General features: G+C 42.5%; 1 protein-coding gene across 1 annotated transcript in view; it reads left to right on the forward strand.

Annotated features, from left to right (window-relative positions):
* The window catches only part of LOC120059508 (FYVE, RhoGEF and PH domain-containing protein 3-like), a 95,390-nt gene extending 91,324 nt beyond the window's left edge, over positions 1–4,066 (forward strand). Inside the window, exon 19 of the mRNA XM_039008624.1 lies at positions 3,562–4,066. Coding sequence (XP_038864552.1) covers positions 3,562–3,807 — 246 coding nt within the window. The 3' untranslated portion in view covers positions 3,808–4,066. The remainder of the gene's footprint in view (positions 1–3,561) is intronic.
* Positions 4,067–12,052: the final 7,986 nt, after the last annotated feature.

The following is a 12,052-nucleotide window of genomic DNA, read 5'->3' on the forward strand; positions in this document are numbered from 1 at the left end:
TATTACACAGTAATTACAATGGTGTTATTACTATATTATTGCACTGTAATTACCATGGCGTTATTACTCTATTATTACACAGTAATTACCATGGTGCTATTACTCTGTTATTACCATTGTGTTATTACTGTATTACACTGTAATTACCATGGTGTTATTACTCTATTATTACACTGTAATTACCATAATGTTATTACTCTATTATTACACTGTAATTGCCATGGCGTTATTACTCTATTATTACACTGTAATTACCATGACGTTATTACTCTATTATTACACAGTAATTACCATGGTGCTATTACTCTGTTATTACCACTGTGTTATTACTCTATTATTACACTGTAATTACCATGGTGTTATTACTCTATTATTACACCGTAATTATCATGGTGTTATTACTCTGTTATTACACCGTAATTATCATGGTGTTATTACTCAATTATTACACAGTAATTACCATGGTGGTATTACTCTACTATTTCACTGTGTGACCAGAGGTGGCACTCTGGGGCCTCTTCTTAAAGGTGGCGGAGACTCGCTAGGTGGGATTTTAACCTTTGATGTAATGAAAAATAACTGTCAGGGGAAACCTTCTTCCCTCTCCTGAGGGTGCTTCACCACTGTCCTGTATAGTATAGGTATGCAGACATAACCGGGGCTGAAAACTAGCGATGGGACGATTTGATACCGGAGCGCCAATGCTCCAATGCAGTTTTCAAAGCACTACTGATCCGAAACAATGTACCGATGCTCGTTTCAAAGTAACATTATCACATGATCAATGACGTACGAAGCTTCGTTTGATCACGTGGTTTTTCAAACTGTGTGTTGCCAAATGCGAGACCCCAATGATTTCGCTGTGGTTCCGGTGCTTTCTTCGATTCCAAGCTGCTTTCAAACACCGACCTCTACTTGACACCCTACTTACAATTTTTTACTACTTACGATTTTTTTCATGCAACATTAGCTGAAAGGTAGCTCAGCAGATAGAGAACATTCAGATGACAGGGAATGGGGTCGAATCCCGGCGAAGTCATATTATTTAGAAAATGGTTTTATGTGAAACCACACTTTCTGCACATTTCTGCACATTGTTGTGCAAACATTTCGTTTTATTTAGTGAAGTATAAGCTTCTGTCTTTAGCATCCTAAATAATGCCATAGATGTACAGTTTTTGACAGCAAAAAATGGAAGCATGATTGAAGGTTGCGAACCTGTATGGGAACTGCTAGTAGGCTACTAAGACCTGCGACTAACCGCCACGCCACAGAGATTTGATGAATATTGTAGAAAAAAACGTCTGTTTGAACATAAAACAGTGTTTTTCATTGCCGACCAGTAGATGTCACTAATGTGCATTGTGTTAAAAGCTCAGTGTAATGAACCGGCACAATTTGGTAAAAGCCCCAAAAGCTACTGAAAACCAGTCACTGTAGCCTCTGCCCATTCCATTTTAGAGACCAAAATCCCAACAAAATCCTTTCTCTGCGACAAATCCCAGGCAGGCAGAAAGCTGACATCCCCTGGCAAAAGATTAAGATGAATGATTGTTAGATGAGTGTTTTTGTATGATTCGATAGAAACTGGGGAAGGGGGAGGGGAGGGAGCTTACAGTGCATTCGGAAAGTACTGTATTCAGTACACCTTGACTTTTTCCACATTTTGTTACGTTACAGCCTTATTCTAAAATTAATTTAACATTTTTTTCCCCCATCATCAATCTACACACAATACCCCATAATGACAAAGCAAAAACAGGTTTTTAGAAATTTTTGCAAATGTCTAAAAATAATATATGAAATATCACATTTACATAAGTATTCAGACCCTTTACTCAGTACTTTGTTGAAGCACCTTTGGCAGCGATTACAGCCTCGAGTCTTCTTAGGTATGACATTCCAAGCTTGGCACACCTATATTCAGTTGTGGCAAAAGTACGCAATTGTCAAAGAAAATGACTCAAGTAAAAGTGAAAGTCACCCAGTAAAATACTACTTGAGTAAAAATCTAAAAGTATTTTGTTTTAAATATACTTATGTATCAAAGTAAATGTAATTACTGAAATATACTGAAAGTATCAAAAGTAAAAGTATAAATATTTTCAAATTCCTTCTATTAAGCAAACCAGACAGCATAATTTTCTTTCATTTTTAAATGTATCGATAGCCAGGGGCATGCTCCAACACAGAGATAATTTACAAACAAAGCATGTGTTTAGTGAGTCCGCCAGATCAGAGGCAGTAGGGATGACCAGGGATGTTATCTTGTGTGAATTAGACAATTTTTCTGTACTGCTAACCAAAGAAAATGTAACAGTACTTTTGAGTGTCAGAGAAAATGTATGGAGTAAAATGTACATTATTTTCTTTAGGAATGTAGTGAAGTAAAAGTTATAAAAATTATAAATAGTAAAGTAAAGTGCAGATACCCCAAAAAACGACTTCATCAAGAATCTCTCTGTACATTGCTCCGTTCATCTTTCCCTCGATCCTGACTAGTTTCCCAGTCCCTGCTGCTGAAAAACATTACCACAGCATGATGCTGCCACTACCATGCTTCACCGTAGGGATGGTGCCAGGTTTCCTCCAGATGAGACGCTTGGCATTCAGGCCAAAGAGTTCAATCTTGATTTCATCAGACCAGAGAATCTTGTTTCTCATCGTCTGAGAGTCCTTTAGGTGTCTCTTGGCAAACACCAAGCGGGCTGTCATGTGCCTTTTACTTTTGCTTCCGTCTGGCCACTCTAACATAAAGACCTGATTGGTGGAGTGCTGCAGAGATGGTTGTCCTTCTGGAAGGTTCTCCCAACTCCACAGAGGAACTCTGGAGCTCCGTCAGAGTGACCATTGGGTTGTAGGTCACTTCCCTGACCAAGGCCCTTCTCCCCTGATTGCTCAGTCTGGCCGGGCAGCCAGCTCTAGGAAGAGTCTTGGTGGTTATAAACTTCTTCCATTTAAGAATGATGGAGGCCACTTTGTTCTTGGGGACCTTCACTGCTGCAGACATTTTTTTGGTACCCTTCCCCAGATCTGTGCCTCGACACAATCCTGTCTGGGAGCTCTACGGACAATTCCTTTGACCTCATGGCTTGGTTTTTGCTCTGACATGCACTGTCAACTGTGGGACCTTATATAGACAGGTGTGTGACTTTACAAATCATGTCCAATCAATTGTATTTATCACAGGTGGACTCCAATAATCAAGCTGTAAAAGTGCCCCTGAGCTCAATTTTGAGTCTCATAGCAAAGGGTCTGAATATTTAATAAAATAAGGTATTTAAATTTGTTATTTTTAATACATTTGCAAAAATGTCAAAACATATTTTTCGCTTTGTCATTGTGTGTAGATTGATGAGGAAAATATTTATTTTAATACATTTTAGAAAAAGACTAACGTAACAAAATGTGGGAAAAGTCGTGGGGTCTGAATACTTTCCGAATGCACTGTACGCATGTGGCTTATGAAATCAAATCCATCCCCCTGCATTAAAGGAGGGGAAAACTGCACTGCTATGCTTCCTCTTGACTCTGATTGGCATGTTTGTTGTGTCTCTTCAGGACTCTCGCGGGGCACGGGCCATACCCCTCCCGGGGTTTGAGGTGAGCGTGGCAGCGCCGTCGGCAACAGAGAAGTCTGAGCTTAAGCACGCGTTCCAGCTGAGTCACTCCCAGCAGGCTCTGCTGTTCAGCGCCCAGGATACAGAAGTCCAGGCCAAGTGGGTGGAGTTTCTCTCTAGAGCCGCCCGCGGGGAAACACCCACAGACACGCCCTGCAGCCTGACGGAGCACAGGGAAAGCCAATAGTGCAGCTCCGCTGAAGCCACAGGACCCTCCATCCCACCTTTCACCCCTCTCCTGTGGACAGAGCACACGTTACTTGAATTCACTTTTCCTTTGCACTTTTTATTTTCTTTGAAGGGAGGGAAGATTCCCCCCCTCTGCTGCCACTTCACCCTTTCCTTCACCCTTTCCTCCTCTTTCATTCGCGCACTCTCTCTCTCTCACACTCTCTCCCACACTCTCTCTCTCACACTCTCTCTCTCTCTCTGTCTCTCTCTCTCTATCTCTCTCTCTCTCTCTCTCTCTCTCACACTCTCTCTCTCACACTCTCACACTCTCTCTCTCTCTCTCTCTCACACTCTTTCTCTCTCTCTCTGTCTCTCTCTCTCTCTCTCTCTCTCTCTCTCTCTCACACTCTCTCTCACACACTCTCTCTCTCTCTCTCTCTCTCTCTCTCTCTCTCTCTCTCTCTCTCTCTCTCTCTCTCTCTCTCTCTCACACACACATTACACATACACACCTGTTTCACCAACTCCGCCACCATTGTATGCGTGGTTACGTTATATTTCTCTCAGTGTTCTCTGCAGTTCAAGAAGAACGGAAGACTCTTTGATTTAATGTTTCGAATTATAGCCGAAGGCATTTATTAGATGGATCCTGTATGATTTTGTTAAAAGGTGAAGTTCCTTGTACATTGTGTGACTGTGAACCATTAACCCCTGCCGGTCTGTCTGTCTGTCTGGTGTGTGTGTGTGTGTGTGTGTGTGTGTGTGTGTGTGTGTGTGTGTGTGTGTGTGTGTGTGTGTGTGTGTGTGTGTGTGTGTGTGTGTGTGTGTTGCTCCTGTGTTTTATTTCAATATTCAATGTTAGCGTATCGAACCCCACATGCAGATACCCCCTCTCCCCACCACTGTGGACCCAGTGGCAGCTCAGTGGTGATTGTATAGTGTGTATACTATCGTGTGTCATGAACTAAAATAACTCCATTTTAACTTAAGAGATGTGAACGAACGCTTGTGGCTGGCCACCTGAAGCTCCCACAATCAGCCTCCCAACTCCTCACACCCCTTCTCGCCCCCCAGACACACCCCATTCCCTTGCTGTGTCCCCGTGTTTTAAAAAGGACGTTCTTTCTTTGCTCTCTCTCCTTTGTAAATCACGTAATCTGACTGGATGGTCGATTCAATATGGTGGATTTTGTTCCTCTTCCACCGGTAGACTGGGTGGAGTTCCTGCCAATGTTGTTTTGACCTGTCCGGTAACTGAAGAGAGGAAGCCACTGTAGAGGATCGGGACATTACTTACCACAGATCTAGGATCAGCTTCCCCTCCCCAAATCACCATGTGGGGAAACAACGCAAAACTGGCCTTAAATCAGTTTCTACAGACAATGTATAGCTAGTCCCTGGCTCCTGTATGGTCTTGCTCCCTCCCTTCCCTCTCTATCAACTCTGCCCTCAGCGGCCAGGAATATACTCCCACTTCCTGTTTCTACCGCTCACCTGCTCTGCCCCTTCTGGTCACGTGATAGAAACCATAGCCACAATATAAGTACTGGCTAAGCTAATTTAAGCTTGATCCAAAAATGTGGTCGGAGGCTTCGTATGGAGGGTGTGACGCAATTGCGGAGCCTTCAGAGGCACGCAGAGGCCAAATCAATCTTCCTACCACATCGCCATGCGCCTCTCAGATTTTGAGAGGCGCCTCTCAAAAAATTGACATGATTGGTTGACGGTAGGTGGGGGCGGTACGTCCTGTATAAATACAAACTCACTTCCTTGACAACTTCCTTCACAACAGCTCTGCCCTGCTCCGCTAAACACAAGAAATATGAATGCCCTGATGTCTGCGGATTGACCATGCAAAGCCTTTAAGACTGTGTGTTTTGCCTTGTCCCCCTCTACCCCCCAATCCCCCTGGCACCAGCTTGTAAATAACCTGAGGACTGTTCAGTGGCTCTCTATGTGCATGTATAAACTCACTCATATTTATGTACCGTACCCTGAAAACCCCAGTGGCCCTCTTTCCTCTTTGTCGTACTGTAAAGTGAGCAGACTCAGTATTGCGTGTTTTAACCCTGGCTTGTGCACTGTGGATGAGCAGTCAAGCATATCATCAATAAAGAGACGAATGGCTCACTCGGTGTCATACTGTCCAACATGATCCCTCTAGTGTCCTGTCGGTTTGTGTTTTCTCTCTCTCTCTCTCTCTCTCTCTCTCTCTCTCTCTCTCTCTCTCTCTCTCTCTCTCTCTCTCTCTCTCTCTCTCTCTCTCTCTCTCTCTCTCTCTCTCTCTCTCTCTCTCTCTCTCTCTCTCTCTCTCTCTCTCTCTCTCTCTCTCTCTCTCTCTCTCTCTCTCTCTCTCTCTCTCTCAACAATGTACATATTGCCAAAGCTTATTTTGGATATTTACAATATAAAAATGAGAATCAAAATGGTCAACGTGACAACAGTAACAACAATAACCAAGGGTCAAAATAACCATACATTCAACAATAACAATGAGTATACAGTAGAGGACATGTGCAGGTTGATTGGTCTGTCAGACACTGTCCCTCAACTTATGGCAGGCAGCAATGTAGTGCGCTGCCAACCCACAGCTCTCTGCGTCCTCCCCCAACAGGACGGGTAGCCTCCTCTCATCAGAGAGGACTTTGAAACCTTGAATAAGGGTTTCAAATTTGGGGAAATGACACTCTCTAATTGTTTTATATTTTTGACATTTTGTCAGGAAATGCAGCTCCGTCTCAGGTTCTCAGGTTCCCTCTACAGGGAGCCAGGTTTTCCTGTGTCTACCCTTCTCTCTCTCTCTCTCTCTCTCTCCTTCCTCCTATCTCTCTCTGTAAATGGGTCTCGTTCTTATGCAATTTCTATTCCCCAAGTTGAGGCAATGTTTGATCAAGTATGAATATTGGATCTCATGCTATGTTTGTCAAGTAGGCCTACACGACACTAATAGATGGAGAGAGGTACTGAATGCTTACTTGCAAACGATGCAAACCTGATGTGTAAGTGACTTCTTGAACTAACGCTCGCACTTGTCTTTTCTTAATACCGCTGACTTGGCTGATAGCTACTTTATGGAGGAAAACATTTACTCACTGCGACTATAACATGTGGTTGTCTAACCTAGCTATCTTAAGAGGAATGTACTAACTTTAAGTCACTCTGGATAACATGTAAATGCAATGTCTATGGATTTAGGATTTAGTTTATCATGAATGTAAAGTGATGGACCAATCGTCTTGGACTGTTACCAGGTAACTAAAGTTAGATCCTCCATTGACTGGATTGACAGTCTCTCCTCTAACAGTGATATCATACATCATACATCGAACATCCATCAGATATTAAATGCCAGCAGATATTTGATCTTATCTTTGGATAGGGTGCAGATGGATTAGGTGTGTGTGTGTGCGTTGCGTGCACGAGAGAGAGAGATAGACGGGATGAATAACTGGCCTTGATGTAGAAAAGAAACCTATCTGAATTAACTGAAGGCCTATAGTAGTGTGGGACAATTTTATACCGTCATTCCCCAGTCACATCTCTCCACGAGAACAGAACAATACGTATCTACTTTACATTATGAAAACAAAAGCCTCTCAGATTGGTCATAAAGCCACAGAGCCTTTGAGCTTATCCGAGCCAAAGTGTGAGTGTGTCCCTGAGAAGGGTTATGTGTACTAGAGAGTAGAACGTTACAAATGACATCACTGATCATGTGAACTTTGTCTGTGTGCTTTTTGCATGTCCTTTGGTCATTGTATTACAGCACTGTATGTGATGGTTAGTGATTGTATAATGTCTTTGACTGTCTACGCTGGCTGTCTCCAGGACGTACGTGCTTCTGCCTTCGTACCAGAGGACAAGTGTCGGTGTCTGAAACTACCACACAGACTGAGATGGGGGGGGGGGGGGTCTGGTTTGGTCAGAAAGGAGGGGAATAGCGAAACCCAGGTATAGTAGGAGGGTTAAACCACAGCAAGAGAGCAGTGGGGAATATCAGGGCTGCCCTTACACACCTCCACAAACTCTTACACCTTTTCTCAGCTCTTTGTTTTCCACCCTGCAATGACCTTCTGTGATACAATATTTAGATTTGTGTGTGTTAACACCTGCATATTTGTGTGTGGGTCTGTGCATGTGTGTGTGAGGGGCGTGTGTGTGTGTGCCGTGTGTGATAAAGAGGGACAGTTCTAGATAGTGTGAACCCCATCTTTTTAAAGCAATTTGAGCTGCCAAAGTGATGTATTAAAAATGTGCCCTCTCCCAAGCTGAGAGATGTGGTGCAGAGAGATAGTCGCTGAAAATGCTGACGGTTACTTCCTGTCATAGTTTACATGCAGTTAGAACTGAGCGCTGGGTGCATTGTGTCGCTGCTAGACAGAGACCATGCTGAGAAACTCTTCACGTCTTTCCCTTCAAAAGAAAACGACATTTCTATGGGGTTTTTTTTCTTCAACTTTTTGGTTGGTAGCAAAGCCAGATTTCGAGCAGCTTATCTCCCCAGGCAGCAGAGTCAGTTTCAAGTATCTGGAGGCTGGGGCTTTTGAAGTAGAGCAGCAAAACGGTTTTGTCTTTCTCTAATTGTTCATAATGGCATATTTAGTTTTTGTGTATTAGAGATGCTACTCTCTTTCCTACGGATCCTTTCTCCCCTGCTCCTCCCTGTAGGCACCAGCTGACTGGCTTATAACATGTGTATGCGTGCACGTGCCTGTGTGTGTGTGTGCATTAGAAAATAGCACCGAAAGAGAAAGACAGAGTACCCAACCCAGTTTTTCTGTGTACAGTCAGATCCACCAAGGTAGCGTAGGGTGTGTTACTTCGGCCTCTACCAGGAGCCTCAAGGCTCGTCCTAATGACTTCATTCATCAAGGCCACAAACCTGCTTTCATCAACACAACAGACCAGGTACAACATGGCTGCTATCATTGCCAGCAACTCGACAGAGAACCGCTTTAAGTCAGGTCAAAGAACACACATACATACATACATACATACATACATACAGCCTTAATTCTGCTGTGAGATATCTTACCATCCCGTGCCAAGCAATATTTTTACACACTGAGCAGGGTAGTCTGGGTACCCGGGCTGCAGGGTGAGATTGGATCTCTAATATTCCCCAAACACAGCTGATGAGAATGCTTTTAATGTAGATGTGGATGCTTTTTAAGGCCATTGGAACGTAAGGCTCTTACCAGTGTCTGTTTGTGAGTTGGTTGCACACACAAAGCTAGTATTTCCTGTGACTGTTTGTCACACAGACAGACACACACCCACAGCAAAGCTTTTGTTGCACTGTTTGGCAAGACTGTGTAGACATTTCTTCATTTGTGTCGGGGAAGTCGGTTGCAACTGTCATTTGGTTTCCTGGCATTTCCGTGGTACAGTATGTTGAGATGTGAATGTCCTCAGAAGTTGGTTTCCTCAGAGGTTGTGTTTCAGAAGCCATAGGTTCCTGTCATGTCTGTCCTGTGTGGTAAAGGAACAAACTTTATCCGGTTTTGTATTGTGTCACAAGGGAGTCTCAAAAGAGGACAAAGCTTCACAGGTGATTTGCCTTGACAATTTTAATCTAAACAGCCCTTCAACAGCTACTGAAAGGTGGTCCTGTGTTTGAATATACTGTATAAAGACATTTACTAGATGGTAACATAATGACACAATACAATACTATCCCACAGCTTAAAAAGCATGCATTCCCATTCATAGACTCACAGCCAGAAGCAGGAGGCTTAACATTGCATCATTAATCGCTAACTAAAGCTGTTAAAGTGGAACTGACAACGTTTTAGGAACATGAACTCTTATTAAAATATGTTCATATACACCCCCAGGAAGAATATGACACATTTTGTACATTTTCTGACAAGTGAGCTCTTGGATATGGTCATTTTCACATTTTCATACATTCATAGGAATGTTTGGGAATGACGTAGAGTAAGGCATTTGTGAAAATTCCATAGCAATATAATGTGGGAAAGCGGCCGTGCGTTTGGGTAATTAATAGACACTGCAGTAAATTAAACCTAATACAAACATCCGTCTTGTCCAGGACTGGACTCTACACAGACCATAGCTAATCATAGCTACATTAGGCCTACTGCGTATACAAATAAACCATGTTACGTCTAGTCTGTGAGACCAGTCTGAGCAAAGTGATTTACATTTCTTGCCGGCAAAACCAAATGACACCTGCATCTCGAGCTGTAGCCACAGAAAAAAGTTGACCACTCATCTACTGACATAACATCCTCCCAGCAGATAGCTTAGCTAGCTAACGTTAGGCTCTGTGTTTGTAGCTTGGTTAATGAACTTCTACTTGGTCACAATCCCGGATCCGGGAGCACCCTCATCAGTAAAAAAGCTGCCTAGCATAGCGCCACAAGTAAATACTAGCATCTAAATATCATGAAATCACAAGTCCAAGACACCAGATGAAAGATACACAGGACGTATGACGTAAAGGTAACGTAAGGGTAATGGCGGACTGAAGGGATTTATGTAGAGCACCTCAAGATAAAACATAATATTCGAAATATCTGCTAAATTAGACTAAAATATTAGCACTACTTAATCTGGTGAGTGATAACCTTCAATCTGGACAATAACACAAAACAAATCCTAAAACTAGAGACATTTATCGACAAATATTACGAAAACAGGCAACAACCAAACATGACGGAGAGTAAGACAGGGGAACCGATTACAAAACGAAAACGTGACTCTTCTACAGACACTGATGATTTAATATTCTCACCACCCGGAATGGTAAAGGTCGAAACCGATCTGTTAAAATCAATAAATGACAAACTGGGTATACTTGAATTAGTTAGTAAGGATATAAAAGAGTTGAAGGCAAGCCTAGAGATGAGTGATGAAAAAGCTGCGACATTGGAGAAGCAAACACACGCGCTAAAAGGGACAGTCAATAAGATTGAAACCGAAATGAATGGAATTAAAAAGGAGAACACCGTTCTGAAGGAAACCTTACTAGACATACAAACTAGATCCATGAGAGAGAATTTGGTACTTACAGGTATCCAAGAAAAAGAAGGAGAAGTTCCTGAATCTATAGTTAGAGAGTTCCTCCTTACAGCGCTTCAGATTCCACGCGAAGTTATCGACAAAATCCAACTTGAACGCGTTCACCGCTTCGGACAGAGAGGGCAGAGGTACGAACGCCCAATCGTTGCCAAATTTGCTTCATTTAAAGATAAAATAATGGTTAAAAGCCTGGGTAAAAGACTTGCTGGGACCAAAATTGGCATGAATGATCAGTTTCCGAAGGAAATTGCAGAACGGCGCAAAGTTCTGTATCCAATTTTCAAAGAAAATAGATTAAAAGCGAAACGAGTAGCTCTCGTCGTTGATAAACTATATATTGATAACCAGTTGTTCAGAGACACAAAGACTACTCCATGGTTATTTTAAAAATTACAAAGTTCTCATAGACGAGGGAAATAAACACAATTCAAGCCCGGTTACTGATTGTAACAATACAATAAAAAATATAGCTTTTCTATAAATCTTCACATATAACTAATTGAACACACAAGCACTAATTCAACATAGTGAAGATAAAAACTAAGTAAACAGAAGGCACAGTATGTGTGGATGGTATGGTTTGTGTTTATTTTTTATTTTATTTGTTATGTTTGGAAAGTTGAGTGAGTGAGTAATGAAATGGTTGCATATCCCAGAGCCAATGTATTGCTGTGAGCCGGGTATGAGAGGGCTTTCAATGTTGTTCAGATGATGGATATACTTTTATAATGAATTATACGTCTTATTTATTTATTGTCCTATCATGGAGAACTACATTTTTTATTTATTTTTTTATAAATTATATCTAATTATTTATTATCCTATTTTAATGGTACGGTCCATGGCACTATACCCTAGACACCCACCTGAATGACCCAGATACTAAGGAGAAGTCCCTAACTGTTTTATGTGCCCGCTGTAAGCGGTCTGTATGCAGCTAAAATGAGGTCAGAGACCAAGAGCAGCACTGCCCCCTCAAGATTCTGAGCCTGCTTGGCAGGGTTGGTCCTGCAAAGCCAAAGCCCCAATAAGGGAGAGCATAATATACAAGGAAATTCTCAAAGCTGCTAATGAGAACCTTGACGACCTTGTACCTAGCCGGTGGGGATTCCGGTGGGGTGCCCCCACCCAGGCAGTGGCAGTGCTGGCAACACTAGCTGCAGTAACCCATGGGGAGGGGGTCACACTCGGACATTCAGCGAGGGGGTATATTA

The sequence above is a fragment of the Salvelinus namaycush genome, chromosome 14 (assembly GCF_016432855.1).
Source record: "Salvelinus namaycush isolate Seneca chromosome 14, SaNama_1.0, whole genome shotgun sequence".
Taxonomy (NCBI): domain Eukaryota; kingdom Metazoa; phylum Chordata; class Actinopteri; order Salmoniformes; family Salmonidae; genus Salvelinus; species Salvelinus namaycush.